Here is a 20,581-nt window from a genome sequence, read left to right as displayed (position 1 = left end):
TATATACATATTAAATTAATATATAATAAAAGTAGAAAAAGAAATTAAAGAAAGAAGTCAAAAAACAATAATATATTTTGCAAAAAAAATTAATATGATTTATACAGAATTTTTTCTGAAAGTACAAGAATTCAAAATGATTCTATGCAAAAATAAATCGAAAAGAAAATAATTTTAAATATAAATGAAATTGGCTTGATTAAATATAAATAAACTATCGATAAGTGATCTGTCTACGTATAGAAATAAGCAAAAAATATAAAATAAAATTTTGTCTTATATCTTTATTTTTCGAAAAAATCGAATATTTATAATTAAAAAATATAATCGACGAATTTTCAAATTTTCAATTTTCTTGAAGACTAATTTTTAAACGAAAAAATTTATTTTATTTTTTATGTATTATACTTATTTTTATATGTAGAATTACTTCCTATCGATAGTTTACTCATATCTAATCGGAAAATAGCTAATTTCGTTTATACTTGAAAGTTTTTCAAACTTGATTTATTTAAAAACTGAACTTTAAATAAAAAAATTCTTTTTTTCGATTTATTTTTGTATACAGAAACGCTATATAATTTGTATCATTATTTTGAAGACATTCTTTATATCTTTTTTTTAACGTTATTATATAATTTATACATAATTTTACGTAGAAAATTTTAAAATATTATCTATTATTTCCAGATATTGTTTAAATAATCTAAACTAAAAATACAATTTCAATTATTATTTTTTTCCCAAAATACGAATAAAAAATAAGAAATTTTAAAATAATATAAATATAAGAATAAGAAACAGGAAGAGAACACACATATATTTATGTGTACAAATGAACAAGATCGAGGGCATCTCCATACTATTGCAACTGAACGAGGTCGAATGACTGGAAATTTCTGTGAAAAGTTTACAAGATATTGATATCGTATTTGTCGAAATTAGAAAAATCTAATATATTAATTTTATTTTTTTCTATTTTTTATTTTTTAATTCTCATCAAGAGAAATATGTAAAATATATATACATATTTTTTCCAAGCGATCTTGTTTGACAATTGACTTTCACGGCAGTTGCAATGAAGAGAAATTGAAAATTGAAGTAAAAAATGAACGTAACATTGATTAGTTTATAAAAAAAATTGGGCAAGATTGTTAAACCAAATATATCGATATGATAAATTGTATAAATGTAAAAAAAAAAAAACAGATTATTCTGGATATATGTCGCATTTTCAATCTGCGTCAAATTCATATGAGAAGCCGCGAAACGACGTGTGACTACATCGCGTTGACGCGTCTGGATAGAAAAAAGAAAAAGCGAAAAAGAAAAAGAAAGAGAGGATAAAGTTGGTCGAAGCGAAACGAGATGCGACTTATGGCGAAGAAAGATAGGACGAACAGCAGTTACGCCTGGCGAGATATGGTAAAGAGAGGTGAGGTGAGGTGAGGTGAAACGAGGCAGGATAAAGCGCGACGAGACGAAACATGGAACAGATAGGTGAGAGGCAAGAGGCGAAGTAACTGGGAGAAAGAAGGGTGAGAGGAAGTGCCGGGTCACCGCGCGTCCCCCACCAGTCACACGCGCCCCAATAGAAGAGGCGGCGCTTACGACCACACCGGTCTCTATATAAAAGAGACAAACCCCCCGATCTGATTAGCAAAGTTTCAAACACACGTAAAAGTGCATTTCACTCATTTATTTTACACGATTTAAGTTTACGGATAAACGAAAAAATAATAAAAAAAATTTATAAAACAGATGTAAACTATATTTTCACGTGTTTAAATCGAAGAAAAAAAACGTATCAACACAGAAAATCAAATTGGTACCAATAATTAGCGATAAATGAAGAGTCATTTAAAGATAAACCGATAAACTGGAGTGGTAATAGATCAGAAAATTTAAAAAAAAAAAATCGAAATTGTAAATGTGAGAAGTCGCATAGAGACGCATGCCACAAGCACGGTAAATGTAGCAGGAATAGCGCGGCGAATCAGGAACGTAGGAAACATACAAAGCAAACAACAGGGAAACAACGGATAATACGGCACGACACGGCACGGTACTGTACGAACAACAGCAACACTAGAGAGCAGGAGGGTAGCTGTGGTGTCGCTGGTACCGCTTAGCAGTGGTGGTAGTTCGAGCTCGAGCTAACTAAGAAATACGTTGAACCGTCCACGCGGCATCATTTAGACTTTAACCATTCCCTGCGCAGTCTTGTAAGGGTGGTTTGTGTACACGTGGGAAAAGAAAGCGGAAAAAAAAAAAAATAGCTTTTACGCGCGCGTTTCATTTATTTGGAAAATAGATTGCGTGGTCATTTTTCAAAATCTTCATTATCGAAAACTATATCTTCATCGAAGTTATATCGAATGAAATATTATTTATTGCGCATAGCAAAATAAAAACTGACTCGTGATATTATTAAGGACACTGTAAACGAGATTGCAAGTCACGAGAAATTTCACAGAAAGGAATAAATAATAGTTGCACGACAAGAGAAGTTGCAAAGCATCAAACCAGAAAAAGAGATAGCAACGGGTAAAAAAAGAAGAAAGTCGATATAGTTTCGAGAATTTGGTTGCGAGTTGAATGTGAAGATTCACGTGACGCGATTCCAGTTCAACCAGGCGACAACACGCAGCACTGACACAACGCGAACATTTTGAGGCGTGACGACAAAATGTCCAATTCCGAAAGGAGACAGATGCAGAAATGGCCTCTGTGCCTAGTACCTCTTTCAAGAACGAAGGTAAGACACGTATGCTATCTCTCACGTATATAATGCGCATTCGACCGTTCGTAATCGACGAACCAATCGTTCTCCGCCGACTCGTTTTCACCTAACCATGTTAGCCGTTCGTGTCCTCTCGTTCTTTTTCGGCATATTCTTTCTCTCTTTTTCTCATATCTGTTTCCACAATTCAGTACTCTCATCGTCTTGCTCTTTCTCCCCTCTCGAGCTTCTGGAAAGTTCCACTGTACGTGCCGCTACCGCCATCGACGCCGGGGCCGGTATTGAAGCCGGCGCCTCGATTACCATCGTCATTACTATATCGTTACCATTGCAACTTTTCATTATATATTTCTTTTACCATTCATCGCTCTCTATGCATTCCTTTTTTCATATGTATATATAGATTTCATATTATCATAATTTTATTTGTTTTCAATTTAATCACTTCTTTCTCTTTCAGTTTCAATCATTATTGTATTTTATTGTTACATACAAAATATTTTAATTATATTTTGATCTAGATACATGAATCAATAACGATAATTTATTTTTTATTTTTCATTACTTATCATTACTTTTCTATTTTTTGTACAATATTCTTTATTTTCTTTCATTTTACTTGAATAAATATAAAATTCTATAAATTTTATGACAAACGTACATTAAATCTTTAACTTTTTTCAATTCTATTTTTATTATATTTAATATTTTTATTTTTCTATTCTCTCGCTTTTCATTTCTATTTTTTTCGAGTATTTTTCTTTAGATTTTCTTAAATTTTAATTGATCATTATCGGTCTGTTTTTATTGCTTTTTTATTCATTAGTGCGCGTCCCTTCATTTGTACAGAAAATTTTTCGTTCTATATTTAAGAAAGACTGTATGTATCGATGTCGGCGGAGATTACCGGGTGTATCATATGTCGGAAGTTAATCGCGAAGCAAACTATATTCGAACACATAGTATACATATTATGCGATACATAGTATATAACTGCGATTGCGTCTACGAACACGAATGCGACCGCGATCACGACCGCGACCGCGACCGCGATCGCGATGTTAGATATTCTTCGTTATGACAACATTTCGCGTGTATATCTTTTACCTTTTACACGTTTCATTGGTATTTTATTAAAGTATTTAATATTGTATCATCCGAAAATATCAGTCGTTAAAAAAAAATTATGTTTTTATACTTATATTATTTTTTATTGAAATAATTTTATTGTATAAAAATAATCGAATTCCAGAAAAAAAATATGAATTATTCATATTTAGATTCAATATTTTTTTTTACTTGTTTTTTTCGCTTATTTTTTTATTATTCGATCAATTATTTCATTTCAATCATTGACGAACAAAAATATTTACATATAATTTTCATATAAATCGTGCTATGTCTATTCTATTGGATAATCGAAATTGCGACAGTGACAAATTTTTGAACAATTAATTATCGTTATTGTTTATCGTTGTTTGCTATTTATGTTTCGTATTTACTCGTAGTTCATATTTATTGAACAATGAAATATATAATTTCGAAGATTAAATTGTCTTTTAGGATTTGTCTACCAGAATCATCGATCGGCATGTACGATCTACACACACGAATCTAAAGATGATATGAAATTTTGTAACACAACAAAAAAAATTTTTTTAATAAATTATTATTTTTTAATAAATTATTAAATTAGTATTTTTTAATCGTTAAACAGTTTTTAAATGTTTTCGGACCTACTTTTCCATTACCATTCACATTCAAACATTTGATCATCATATATTATTCATCATTTTTATTCATTCAGAATTCGCTTCACTTTCTATGTCAACAATATTTCTTTTTCATCTACGTATATTTACATACATACATACATATAGTGAAAAGTTGAAAAGTTTTACGAAAAGTTCGATTTGAAAAATTTTAAATTGAAACACATTATATCGTATGATTTGAAAATAAAGTGTACACACGTATTCAATTATGTATGTAATAATACGTAATCACATACATTCACATTCATATATTCATTCTATCAGTATCTGAGTTTAAGATGTTTATTAATATTCTATATAATAATATTATAATAGAATAATAATATAATAATCTATTATATATAATAATAATCTATATAATAATCCCATTATATAATAATATATATAATATATATAATAGGATAGGTTGTTATAATAGATCTTTATTCATAAAATCATAAAAATCTTGATTGATCATTATTTGAAAAAAAAATAAATTATATACTTATCTTTTCTATTATATTTATTATCATAATTTAGGATATAAAGATATATTATAAATACGTTATAATTACGCATCTAATATTTCTTTTTATCTATATACTATTCATTAAAGATTCTTTTTCATATTTGAATGATACAATGATGCGATACAATTATGAATTTTATTGAAATAAAATTCAGAGAAGAAATAATTACAAAATATTATGATTTAAAAAAAAAATGAAAATCTTACGAAATGAGAATATTGTATGGCTATTTGAATAAACGTTTAATATGAAAAAAGAGCATATAATATTAATTAGATTTCGAAAATGGAATAACAAAAATATATATAATTGTGTATATTATCGCGTCGCATTCGATGACGATGATGCACTGCTGCGAATCACTGAGAAACGGGAGAGAAATAGGGGAAAATAGGTAAGACGTACATATATGAATACGGCTCATATACATTGATAATTACGAAAAGGAGTCATATATCGTAACCACTGACAGGCTAGATATCCAAGATTACACCAACTATTATGTAGTACTCCCCGCTATATCGCTTTTCGTAGCATAATATATTTCGGCCAGCAGGATGTGGATATTGCAGTCGACTTATCTCTACGTTAATTGTCACGGACGCAGCGCTAAAATGCTTCGTCAGCCACAAGTGTCTACATCGTTGGTACGTCATACTATTGCTCTAAATCAATCGCAGCTTCGTTTTGAAATATGTAGAAAACGTGTGTGTAGAATTTTTTCTATCGATCATGTAGGAAAATAATTCAAAACATCATTTATCATGTCGAGAGGATCCAATCAACTGATCGATATGCAGATAAATCACCGGAATTAGCGAAAATGCAAAATATATAGGATTGTAGATATAGCTGGATGAAATATGCATACATATATATATATATATATTTCTTTTTTTTTCTTTTTTTCTTTTATTTATATTTTTTAATTTATATATATATATATATGTATCTGTATGTCTGTGCGTATGCAAAATTATTAAATATTCTTGATTATTGTTTTCTTTTTTTCGTTTCTTTTAATTCTTTTTTTTTCTTTTTTTATTGCGAAAAATATTCATAATAATTTTATATATTCACTTAATCGAGATTATTTTGAAAAAACTTTATTATTTTGTATACTTTTTTTAAATGTCTTGAATTTCAAAAGTAAAAAGAATTAAAAAAAAAAATAATTTCAATAGAAATGTTCGAAAGATATCTAGAAAGATTAAATACATGTAATATTTTATCTGATATTTAATTATATGACATACTAAACGCAACTATCGATAATGATTCAGTTATTATAGAAATTTTTCATTTCTAGAAATTAATTGATTTTGAATTTTCTATTTAGCGATATTATATAAATATACAAATTGAAAGATTAATATTATTGTATTTTAAATGGATGCGACGATATCGAAACAAATTTGTCACTAGTTGATGAAGATTAAATGCAGCTGGCTTTTTGTTTTTGTACATATATACTCATACAGATTCCGATTCATGCGCATGCGATATTTGCGCATATCGTTAAAGTATATACGCAATGTCACCTTAACGTCAATTCACGGTCGAGACAAGATCATTACGACACGTACTCATGCATATTATTCTGCGTATCAATGAAATTTTTCTCGAGTAAAATTTAATTTGTTATATTTGGTATTAACTTACTTACAAATTAGTAGAACACGAATAGACATTTTTTTAGGTTTAATCAAAAATACTATGGATCTGAATAAACTGAAAAAATATTAAAAAACGATAAATTAACGAAATAATTAAAATACAAATATACAAATGATATTCTATTTCAATCTTTATGATTATGTATATTTGTTTTCTTTTACATATTTCTTGGTAAATACGACTGATGCAATATTGTTATAATTGCAAAATATTTAAAATTGTTCATTTTGCATATTATTGAATTTCAATTATTACGGTTTACATCTAAATTCCATGGAATCATTGTTTTTTGATATAATGAAAATATGATTAAAAATTATTGCTTCTCTTTTCTTTCTTTTTTTATTAATTATTTTTATTCTCATTTAATAGTATTTTTGTTCGTACCTATATATTGTAAATTTCTTTTTCTTTTTATCAAATCGATTGTTCGAGAGGCTGATGAATAAACGAAAAGCTGCGTCTTCCTTCAGCAATGTTCGGGAGGAACGAAAATAGTACCGTCGTTCGATTTAGACTACGCAAATGAAACGATAAAAATTTGTGTTGGATGTATGGACAACATATGTTGTGGAAATAAGATGGCAAATTTAATTCTGACTATTCTCGAACAGAAAAATAAATACTTCAAATGCACATGTTTAACATTCATACTTTGATGTTATTTTCAATAATGATCCGAAATTTCTATGCATTAATTCTTATTTTATAATCCTGTCATATGTTTCAATGTACTGCAAACTTTAAATAAATGACATCATGTGAGAAACAAATAATCGTAAAGAATAAATATATATTGAAATAATTTCTAAATACTGAATATTTCGATATTTTTATTTTTATTTAGTTATCAGAATAATGAGTTGATCATATGATATCATGATTGAAATTTTATATCTCAAGAATTATAATACTTATGTTCTGGATTGTTGCAAATTTATAATTTTTGAGATATATAAACAGAAATTGTTACTATTATTATATATGCGTCCATGAGAATATGTGCATCATTATGCAATTATTTATTATTCATATAAACACATTACATGCTCGGTATCTAAAATATATAAATAACTATAACTAGAATCTAATTATAAAAAATTGGAAATTTTTTGGATTTATTAAGAAATAAAACGTAAATTTTTAGAGGATCGAAATTATAAAATGATAAAAATTACGATAATTAAAGTTACGATAATAACAATATCTGCTTCACGTTTAATACTTCATCATTATAATTTTAATTATTGTAATTTCGATTGCCCAAAAATTGTTTTATATTTTGTTTTCACATTGTATAGATTCAAAATCTCATTCTTTAGATAAATATGAAGTCACAGTTTTCTGTTATACATTTTAAGTACGATCACGATGTGTTTATAGAAACAGGAAAGATAAGAAGCGATCGTATTCTGATGCAACATTATCATATATATATCATATGTATGCAAAATTCAATATAAAACAATTTTTATTGATGTCTCGAAAATTAAGAATACAGCAATTTTAATTATAATTATTGTAATATAAACTTCGATCAAGTTGTTACATGTTTTCTAATTTATGATGGTAATAATTAAAATAAAGCTATTAGTAAAAGTTGATATGTAAAATTTTTCGTGATCGTTTATTTTGTAACCGAAAAAAAATTAGTTTTAAACATTTATATTAAGTAAATTTTTAATTAGTCAATCGAATTGATTTAATAAAAATTGCTCGTGTAAATTAAATTTTAATAAAATATAAGAGTTTAACAATCTCGATTGACCTACTAGCATTGAACTAAAAGTAAACATATTTAAATACTTATTTAAAGTAAACATAATTTTATCATTTTCTTATATCGTTCGAAATTCTACGAATTCTCATTTCGAAATAAGAAAAATAGAAAACATGAATAATCGTATCAAAACTCAAAGGATAAAGTTGATTTGTCGGTATATGAATGATGACTAACACACCGTATAACTTACAATTCAAATATACGATTCTCTTCTGTCGGTTATCGGTATTAAACATTCACGAGAGATAGCGCCACAAGAATTTGACGAAATTGAAACTAGCGCCAACCGCAAAACAAAGTAGATGCAAATGCGCGTTTTTTGACTTTTTATGTATAGATTCAACGCTTCTTGTTGAATCTATGTGAACGTAAGAGTCAAAGATCATTCACATGATATATATATTGTGCACCAATGATATCATGAAAAGATGTTTCCATTGTTTTCTTAATAACTAAAGAAGAAGATGACGCGTAGTTATAGATCATTAACGAGTTCGTATTCGTATCGACTATACAATCGGTTATCAAGTTCAAAAAAAAATGTGATAGTATAAAACAAACAACAAAATCATCATTTTTAAAATGCAAACAACGAAACTATTAACTAGCTTATTTTATATTTAATTTATTTTGTATATCGATAATAGATTTTCGATATTAAATACAATTGAGAAATAATACGAATGTTGATGAACATAATTAATTTAATTACAAAAAGAATTAAGAAAAGAAAAAGAAAAACAAAAAAATTAAAGAATAAAATTAAAATTAAAAAAAAAAGAAAGGTAAAAAATGGTCGATAATCAAGTTATATGAAAAAAAAAAGGGGTGGAAAATGAAGGAAAATAAATAATTGTCAAAAATAAGAAATATATCGTTATTAAAGAATAAAATGTTCACATAGAAACAATTGCTATTATTAGAATAGAATGCTGAAACGATTATTTGCAAATTTAATTGCCACGCGATGTTGTACATCGTCATATATAAATTTTAAATTTTCAACAATAGGGAATCACTAATATTTCAGTGAATGTGCAATACACGTGTGACCAACATTTAATTTTGAGTGAGACATTCGAAGATTTCGATAAATCGATAAAATTAAATAATCATTTATTAGAATTTATATACACCTCGTATACAACAGAAGTGTGAATAGAGTTCGTGGAATATTTTTTATTTATATTGATAACACTGCAATTTCTTTTATTAGATTATTATTTATAATATTTTATAATGTTATATTTATTATTTATGATATTTCATTATTAATAATATTTTCTATTATTAGTTCAAATTTCATAATTATATTGTAATTTTATACACAGTTTTATAAACAGTTAATAATTTGTATCTAATTATTGTCACAAGTTAAACAAAATGTCTTGCAACTTTTGACAGAACAATGAATTAACATGTTATTTTTTTCAAAAGATTGTGAAACATTCTGTTTCATTCGGGACGATGGTTAGGAAGAAATCTATTAAAATTGTCGCTGCATAAGAAGTATAAGTCATAAGAACTATAATTGTGAAATTTGAACTAATAATAAAATGCACTATCAGTAGTATGGTCCAATAGAAAAAAATAACTACAGTGTTGTCAACATCACAAAACAAAAAAGTTAATTCCACAAACTTTTTATGTATCATATATGTCAAGATGCGTTGTGCACGAGCATAACATTCGCAAAAGCAAAGAGCTCACGATTTGGTCATGAAGTTCAACAGAGGTTATCGGTAATCACAGGGGTAAAAGTCATCTAATCGTCAAGTAAGAATCACGCTGTTTCTCGTTCATCGCTTTCTGTCATTGGTTCAGAACGATAATCGGTATGTGTCTCCTCCTCTTTTGGCACAATTCTCGATAAACGATTCTAGTATAAATATTCCAACTTTGAAATTTCATCCCCTTAACATAGTTGACCGTTTCCTGGTGAACATTGGATTACTATAGATTAGGTATTTGCTGCATTATAGTTAAAAACGAAATATATTAAGTTGATTAAATAAACGCTGTATTTTCAACTATTTTTTTTTTTTTTTTTTTTTTACATCTATTGCAATAAACGATAATTATCTACGAAAGTTCTGATAATTTTGATCATGAAGTGCCCAACGTGTGTTTCTATGAAGAAAAAGGGAAAGAAAGAATAAAGTTAATCGAATAACATAAATAAGTTTAACATTTATTGACTCAGTTGAATAAATTTTTATAATTATTTAAGATATCGGATTGCCTCGTATCGTAAAGTTCACTTGCGCATTATTCCGAACGCGAACGCGAAAGAGGAATGAGTGATTGAAATGAAAAGAGAAAAAAATAAGAATGATAAAACAAGATAGCAAGAAGAAGAAAAAATTGATAAGGTTAATTTTGTCTGTTTTCAGGAACGAACTGTTCTACCAAAATACTATACGAGAGTGCCTTCGGTCGCAAGATCGTCGACGAACAGTTCAGGCATCAATCTAGATTGTTCATCGAATACGACACTCGCAACAATCGCGAGTCCGTTCAACAGTCAAACAGCCCTAATCGCGGAGAAAAAAGTGATTCCTTCTGGCAATATTGTCATTGCTAACCATTACTATGCACAGAACTTGAGGAACAATCATCAGAAGACTCTAAACGGGTCTCACATATACGACCCTCTTGACAAGGGTTCTGATCACGATTACAAGCAAATCGATCCATTATTGGTCGGCGAACCTCCGTACATGGGGGTCGAAAACACCAAGCAAACCATGAGCTCGCAAAATATAAAACCGGCCAAGGACTCGGACGATGTTTTGCATACACAGTTCAAAGAAGTGAAACGATCACCTATGCGCTATACTATGCAGGTAATTCATCTTCTATTTTCTAATCATTTCGTTGATTATTATTACATACATATAATATATTATATATAATCAACCGTGTATAAAAAAAAAATATCACGAGGAACACTGTGAAATCGCTGTTTATATTTTTCAATTCAAGTGAAAAAACAAAGTTCGTTCGTTTTTCTTCACGGTAGAAGTTTCAAGGACAATCCGAGGAAACATCTTTTTAAGCATTTGATCTATTTTCTTTCCGATTCGTTTTTCGAGAATCAAAATTCGAAATGAAATATTTGAACATTCGGAGCTGGAAGTGATATTGTCGATAATTGTCATCGAATCGATAAAGTGGAAAGTTTCGTGATTCAAGGGAATCTTGCGCGATGATTGCGCGATGCGGCAGATCCCGAAGCTTCTTGCCCTCGATGCTTTTCTTTCTCGCGTGAATCAAATGCCATGCATGCCTCTCCGCCCTGTCGTTTGAGCTAAACTTGAGGGCAGCGTGATCTTCGCCTTTACGACATCCACGTTGCGCGCTTGTGCACATGTATGTACATGTATTTATTATCGTTACGCAAACAACAATGCGCGACAATAACATCTTCAATGATATGATATTATGAAAGCGTACAAAAAAAAGTACGATCTTCGATCAATCGATTTTAAAAGATGATCAGTTCATGTTTAAGTATTTCACGAAACTCAATATGTTCGAAGCATTGATTAAACGTAATGCCTTTATTATTTATCGCAAAATTTCGCTTTAATCGCATTTTCATCAGTTAATATCTTCAGTTGCAATTGAACAAAATCCAACTAAAACCAAATTGAACTTATGTTTATATATATTATCCGTTCGGATTCGACATTAAATAATACGACTCAGACATAACGATAGTATTTATACTATTCGATTCCAATAACATAAGATACTTGTCAAAGTATATATTATGCTACACAATACGTATACAAGATGAGATTCCTAGAGTTAGAATCCGATTTTATTTTAAGATATTTGATTAGACTGTGATTAGATTGCTATTATGTCATTCTCATCTTTTATATTTTTACTATATTTTTTTTCGTTTATGATTTCTTTTTTGAAATTATATTTGAATTTTGAATAATGAGAAGTTGACAAAATAAAAATTTGTTTTATAATTTTCAATTATTCTCATTTTATTTAATATAATATTTATAATTATAATAATCAAAAATAATATAAAATATTGTGTTAATATTATAATTGTCAACTTGTTGATTACTTCTCATTGATTTTAATGAACTTTCATTTTGACTTTTTTTATATATAAGTGGTTTTAGATTTCAAATTGTTTTGCAAAAAATTTTTATTAATTTTTATAATATTACCATTAAATCTTACCATATACATGCATTCGTAATATAATTAGTATGCAATTATTAAGAGCGAATAGTAATATATACATGAAATGAATAAATTCATCGAAAATTTATTTTTTTAAGAATTAGAAAATGATTTTTTTTTAAATTTTCTTTATAATATGATTATATACAAGATGTTAATATATATATTTGATATTTTTTAAATTTTAAAATTCTAATTCTTTGAAACAAATATAATGATATATAAAAATATCAATTGAGATTTATTTATTAAATTATAAATAACTTAAGCTTGTGTTAAATGAAATAATATTCTATTTCCTTTATTATATCGCTGTCTTGTTCTGTTTCTGCCTCGTTTTATCTAATGAAAATTTAAATTACTTATAAGTTAATAAACAATCATCTCGATCGACATTTTCGTATCAATTCTTGTTTTGATCTCTAGAATCGACCCTTAATAATGTTCTACGAATATATTAACATTCATATATACAATAAGAATCTTTGGTTATTGTAATTTCAGTTTTCTAAGGATTATTTTATATTTTCATATTTCACGGATCTATTCCAAACTTGGATGAGTATAATGATATTTGCCTATCACAATATTCATATAAATAATTGAAGAAGCATAAACTAATGCAAAGACAAAATTTAATAGCATTATATGAAGACAATTTTTTGTGAATAATCCAAATTGATGATTATGCATAAAAGAAAAAGTTATTTAAAATAATATTCTTTACAATTTATATCAAATTTATTAACATTAATGAAGAGTTAAAATTAATCAGCAAACCAAAGAAATTTGAAAATTATTGAAATATTAAATAATATAATGATAATATGAAATATATATATTGAGTCCTCTAGTATTAAATATTGTATATGCTAATTTCTTGTCACATGTTTATTCAACGAAATATTGTTATTGATAGTAATGATAAATATTTGATCGGACAAAACATCTAATATGCTATATAAATTTGATTTCTTCCAAGAAAGTTCATCGTAATAAGTTATTTGATAACGCATCGCATCTGAACGAGTATAAATTAGCTTGTATCGATTGGATTGAAGCTAAGATGGATACGCTATGCGATCTATGTATAAACATTCTCATCTGATTACATGTGACAATATTTATCTGAGTCGTGACGTTTATTGTCGCATAGGATAAATACGGATATAAATGTAACCTAAATTGAGCTACAGAATAAATGAGGAAAATGATGATGATGAGAAGAAATGTATCTATCTATGAGAAGACAGAGTACATAAGAGTGAAGAAGAATGCAAAAGCAAAAATGGAGCAGGTGCAAAAACGGAGAATGGAAATGTTGATCTCTCGCTTGTTTTGTGGTCAATTTATCGAAAGAAACAATTGCGAAAAACAAAAGATGAATGTATGCATTGCATGCGTGCATATACATTTATACTCAACTATACTGACCTTGTATACGCTTCTGATAATAACTAACGACTTAATTTCCTTCCACGTATATCATTGACGTATAGACTCGAGATGTTTGTGAACCATATTAAACAATTAATAATGATAAATGACACGAAAGAATTAAAATTGAATGATAGATATAATCACGAATTTTATCATTGATTCTTTTTCGATTCTCCAATAATAATCTCTATCATTACAAACATGGATGCGAATGGATACAGGGATGGGAAACTTCAAGTTGAAGTCTACAAATGTGCTGTTCAATTGTGTGCACTTCAATTTGTTGGAACAATTATATAATTCAAAAAACTTTTACTATTTTAAAACGTTATAAATTTATATAAAGAGTTTTTTCAAATAATTTTTAAATTAAAATTATTATTTTTACACGTTATTACGAAGAAAAATTTAGATTAGTTTTCTTTAAAATCCATGATTCTTGTTTTATATTGTTGTTTGCGAAGAAATGATATATTTCAAAATTACAGAAGTGTTTACTATACATTCTATCGTGTCAATCATAAAAAAAAAAAAAAAGCATAACGAATTCATCTTCTTAAGTTAAGCAAAACGGAAAATAACGAAACGAAATGAAACGAAACATGGCAGTGTTTCTTTGATCACGAATAAGAAAAAGAAGAGCAATGCGTGTCATGCTTCAACAGAACATTACGCAACGCGAAAGAAGGTCGCGTAAGGAGCGGTAAGATCGGTTGGTCATATAACAACGCGATTCTGTCGCGGAGACAAGCGACTATTTTTTGAAAAAAAAAAAAAACAGATTTTTTAAAATATTTCTTTCAATTGCAACTCGAATATAAGAAAAATGTGATTTGTTGTATGATCAAATTTGAAAAGAAGAAGTTTTTCTCCCGATAAACTCTTTTCGTCCATTCTCTTCCTTATTGCTTTCAGTACTAAACGGTCTCTTGAAATTAATACCGTGTGTGTCGTCCAGTAATGGAACAAGTTTACGCGTAGAATCCCGCGTACGCAAAGCCGCGCGCATATATACGTTTATACGTATAATCGTCCGATTCGCGGACGATGGATCTTCGCAATGACAAGAGAAGGGATAGTCGCGGCCCCCCAGCATCGTTTCCCTATATAAACAGGGAACCACCCGTCGGTCCACAAGTGCCAATAGCGTTTTAATCTTACGGGAACGTTGTTAACGTTAACAAAACCAATTAGCACGAGAAAATCACGATAACAATAACAACGACAACGTTGACAACGAAAATAACATCAAAATTGGTACCAGCAAAGAAAAAGAGGAAAAAGAATAATAACAACGGCAACTGTAGGAAACAGAAATAACATTTGATATAGAAGAAGGACGGGAAATTATAACAATATATACGGTGAAAGCAAATAATCGATAAATATACGTCGCATCGAAATCGAAAAACTTTGAACTTCCAATTAAGAAACGATTTGATTTGGTGTATCGAATAAAATTAAATCGATATTGATCGGTGCGCATGCGCGTTCGAACGGTGTATTCGTTTGGTTCGTTATACATATCGTGATTCGAAACAAAAATCGAGCGGTTAACGCATAGGCGAAAATCGTGCTACGATTGTAGAATTGTTTTTCATCTCCTTGACGTTACAACGTGAAGCTTTCGCCTGTTATTTCTATATCTCTTCTTCGATCAATTTTCATCTTGTTCCTATATTCTTATCGATCATGAAGATTTTTATGCGAGCTGATACTCATGTGGACATCGAATTACCGGGCAACGCGCCAGTTGCTAAATGCACCCCTTCTCAGGTATCGACAACGGCATTGTGTACTTTATATAGAAATTGATGCTTCATTTGATCTTAAGTGTATAACCACTCTCTTCTTTTCGTCCTTCATTCATTCTTTTTATTATTGTACATTACCACTGTTCGACCTTCGTTTCGCATCGGTCGAGATTTTTACCAGATCTCGTTTAATTGATTTTGTTTCATAAACGAGTATACACGATTTTTGACCGTATATTTATAACAATTATTTTGATTTCTAATAGAATTCGATTCAATTTGATTTTTCTCTCAATTTCGTAAATTCATTTTTTTTTTTTTTTTTAATATTCTTAGCTGTTAGCTGCTCTAGCGGTGTCAATGGCCTCTTTGATGATCGGTTACTCCTCTTCCTACACGTCCCCTGCTTTAGTTTCGATGCGAGATAACACGACGGCCACGTTCGAAGTAACTATGGATATGGTAAGTAGAAAAGTGCAAAAGTGGATATGACGAAAAAGGGAAAAAGATTGTTTTTTTTCTCTATCGTGGATAAAAATGTTTGTTTTCAAACAAACGTGCTTCGCAAGAATGTCGGATAATCTTGAATATTTCGGTGAAACGAAAGACAATGTTATCTCGATTCTCTTCTTATCAAAACCGAAAACCAACCGAAGGTCAAACGATTCGTAACAAGGCACGTTTGTTTTCAAACGTATTCCGATTACGCGAGACTTCCTCCTCGAACGACCGATTCACCGTAAATTCCTGCGATCGATTCGCATATTTACATTCAAATAACAACGCATTGACGCGATGCATTGTCAAATCGGTAATATGAAAGAAGGGTCAATAAATGATTAAGTCTTTAACCCATCGAGCGTGCGTCAATGCGATATAGATTCGAAACACGTTTTTCATTCGACCCCGGTTGTTAATAGCTATTCCATCGACGTGTCTTGTCCAACCTCGATTGGTAATTGGTTCGTTCATGCGATCGACTGCAACTATATCCGTACATTGTTACGACACGAGTCTTTTACCGCAATTTATCGCGATTAATCGCGATTTACCATAACCTTCAATTATTTGACGATATGCCACCTGGAGATTTACTCGACAGGAACAGATCTTTGTACAAGTACCTACTTCTGGATTCAAGTCAATGTCCCTCGTCTTCCCTACCAATTCCAACTTACAAAAATCGAGGTCTGTATAAGCATATTAACATTTCCTTTTTTTCTTTCTTGCTTGCTTGCTTCCTTCCTTTCTTTTTTTTTTTCTTTTTTTTTTTCTTCTTTTCTATCTTCCTTTTTTCCTTTACATTTTCTTTATTCTTCGGATATATAATTGTATTTAAGATCAGCGCATAATCCACTAATCTTCGAAAATCAAATGCGGGAAGACATAAATAATATAATTTGCTTATATATTTTTAACAAGAGAATCGTGGCTCGAAATCTTGATACGAAATGATTTAGAAGTGAAATTTTCGTTTCAGGCTATGTGGATAGGATCGATCATGCCACTGAGCGCACTTATTGGAGGCATAATCGGTGGTCCATGTATTGAATACATTGGTAGAAGGAACACTATTCTGAGCACTGCCTTACCGTTTCTTGCAGGTATGTTCGCATTATATCTATTCATGCATAATATGCATAGATAATCTTAGATCGTGAAATCAATTCAATATTAATATCTTCCAGGCTGGTTATTTATCGCACTGGCAACAAATGTTGCGATGATATTGGTTGGCCGCAGTATATGCGGTTTCTGCGTCGGTGTCGCTTCTCTTTCCTTGCCAGTTTATCTTGGAGAATCTATACAACCAGAAGTACGTGGCTCACTCGGTCTCTTACCAACCGTCTTTGGTAATTCAGGTAAGTTCGTCGTAATTGTGCTCTATATTCAATCATAATCCATGTCAAACAAAATTTAATAAGTTTTCTTTTCTTTCTTTTCCTCGCTCTCTTCAGGGATCTTAATGTGCTTCACAGCTGGAATGTATCTAGCTTGGCGAAATCTTGCATTACTAGGTGCCTGTATACCGATAATATTTTTGATTCTGATGTTCCTAATTCCTGAAACGCCAAGATGGTACATTTCGAAAGGGAAAATAAAAGAGGCACGAAAATCGTTGCAATGGTTGCGGGGCAAGACTGCCGATATTAGCGAGGAATTAGATTCCATTCAAAAAATGCATATCGAAAGTGAACGTATCGCTACAGAGGGTGCTTTGATAGAACTTTTCAGGAAAAATCATATAAAACCGGTTTTTATTTCCCTTGGCCTAATGTTCTTTCAACAGTTTTCAGGAATCAATGCGGTCATATTTTACACAGTTCAAATTTTCAAGGTATATATCGCTTTCCATAATTTTTACTCTCATATCTATTTGCAAATTAATGAAAAATTAAAGTTTAATTTTCGGATTTTTTTTTCGATTATATTTTCTTTAGGACTCTGGAAGCACTGTAGACGAAAATCTTTCCACCATCATCGTAGGTCTCGTAAATTTCATTTCAACGTTCGTTGCAGCAATGATTATAGATAGACTGGGTCGAAAAATGTTACTCTACATAAGTAGTATATTGATGTGTATAACTTTATTCACATTCGGTACATTTTTCTATGTGAAAGAATTAATGGATGTTACTGCATTTGGTTGGATTCCATTGATGAGTCTGATCGTTTACGTGATCGGGTTCTCATTTGGTTTTGGTCCGATCCCATGGTTAATGATGGGCGAAATTTTACCAGTTAAGATACGTGGTACGGCTGCCAGTGTTGCAACGGCTTTCAATTGGTCCTGTACATTCGTCGTTACGAAAACTTACGAAGATTTGGTTTTACATATCGGCCCATATGGAACCTTTTGGTTGTTCGGTACGCTCGTAGCAGTAGCATTCATTTTTGTAATTATTTGTGTACCAGAAACACGAGGACGATCTCTCGAAGAAATCGAAAGAAGATTCGCTGGACCGGTGAGAAGAACGAGCGCGATCGCCAATTTAAAACCGATGCCAATAACCATTTAATGCTGGTTAATCGTTCCTAATCATTTTCTCGCTTTATATCTTTTCTTTTATATGATAATTTTAGATAATTAATCAATCTGTTCGATCGACGATCAATTACGTTTCGTTTTATATTAAACGAACGAATATGTATTATAGTTCATTCTGTCGATCAGAACGAACAGATTTAATAATAGTCTTCCGGATCGTCTTTCTTTTCTTAATTTTAAATTCAAATGCGCGCAATAATTACTCTCTGTTAACTTTTTTCCCTCTGATTCTCTCTTTATTACAATCATATAGATATTCATATACGTAATAATGAATTAATTATATTGATCAATAAGTTCTCGATCGACAAAATTTGTATTGTTGCGTCTTATCTTATTGAAAAGAAAATTAAAACAGAAGACGTATTGATAAATCAAATAAAAAAGGAAAAAAATTTACAAAAGGAAACAATAGAGTAATAGATCAGAGAACAATAAAGAGAGTTTCATAGATATTCAATTTTTTGTACTTATGAGCTATATTTGTTTATAATTAGCGATATAATCGTGGATGCAAGCTCAACAAAGAAAATGATCCGTTGATTAGATATTATACGTAACCGTTACTTTTCTTCTTTCATTTTAGGGTCTACCTCAAATTAGTACTTTTATTAAAGGTATACGAATAGGTTAACAACAAGTATGAATTATTTAATTAATACACATAATTTGTGTGCATAAATTCGCTGATATATATGCTGATATGTTGTACTTAAGAAAATATGTATAACCAGCATTTAAAGGAAAAAAATGAATTTCTTCCTTTTATACAGCAACGACAATAAAATTTTAACGCGGCGGTCGTATATATGTATAATTCTTATGCATCTTTATGGATGTAACCGTCGCATTTATACAGTTACCGATTTACGTCAATGAACAACTGCATCATTTATCAACGAATTAAATCATAAGATATACATATAGTTAAAAAATAGAGATAAAAATAATTGCGTTTATTTTTCCATTACCAAAATTAATGTAACTAATTAGTAAAAAAAAAAAATATATATATATATATATGATCAACAAACAAAGGGAACATATGCATGATCGCGCAGCATTCATTGAATCTCTTATATGTGAACTGTATATACTTTAAGAAATGATTTTCTTGTAAATCTTTAATATGTATTTGTATACGTAGTTATCTTTTACAAATATGCGCTTTTAATTTTTAGTTTTTATTCTAATTTCCGATAATATATCCAGATTAAATTTCGATCGTCGCATCTCATCCTGATTCATCTCATATATGTATACTATTCATTCTTTAATTCTATTGTCTCACCTTTTCTTTCTTTCAATTCTTTTTTTCTTTCTTGCGCAGATGCATATTGTTCTCAATATTAAATAAAACTGCCTTTATATCATTCCGAATCTTAAAATTAGGGCAAGACAAGAAGAAAAAAATGTCGAAATATTCCTATTTTTCAAATTCACGTATAATTTTCGATTAATGATATTATGTTGAGAGTAATATGTGTTCCATTGAAAGAAATTTTGTTTCATACGCTAATTTACCTTTTTTTGCCATATAATGACATTTGATTTTATACTTTAATTTTTTATCGTCATTTCTATTTATTTGACGAATATTTTTATCGTGTGTTGCTTGGGCGTAAGGTGCTTGCCAAAC

The 20,581-nt window shown here is 29.6% G+C and overlaps 2 protein-coding genes across 9 annotated transcripts in view; one reads left to right on the top strand and one right to left on the bottom strand.

Annotated features, from left to right (window-relative positions):
• Positions 1–20,581, bottom strand: part of LOC102656429 (Roc2 protein) — a 37,724-nt gene that overhangs the window by 16,334 nt on the left and 809 nt on the right. The window lies entirely within an intron of this gene.
• Positions 1,664–20,341, top strand: Tret1 (trehalose transporter 1). 8 transcript variants are annotated; one of them, XM_006570577.3, is made up of 7 exons: positions 1,664–2,758; positions 10,881–11,333; positions 16,230–16,355; positions 17,374–17,497; positions 17,582–17,755; positions 17,852–18,231; positions 18,335–20,341. In XM_006570577.3, exons 1-7 carry the CDS (start codon positions 2,690–2,692, stop codon positions 18,911–18,913), a joined length of 1,905 nt encoding a protein of 634 aa, XP_006570640.1. In that variant the 5' UTR covers positions 1,664–2,689; the 3' UTR covers positions 18,914–20,341.

This window comes from Apis mellifera, linkage group LG1, assembly GCF_003254395.2.
Source record: "Apis mellifera strain DH4 linkage group LG1, Amel_HAv3.1, whole genome shotgun sequence".
NCBI lineage: Eukaryota > Metazoa > Arthropoda > Insecta > Hymenoptera > Apidae > Apis > Apis mellifera.
The sequence above is the reverse complement of the archived record's forward strand: the minus strand, read 5'-3'. Positions and strand labels throughout refer to the sequence as shown.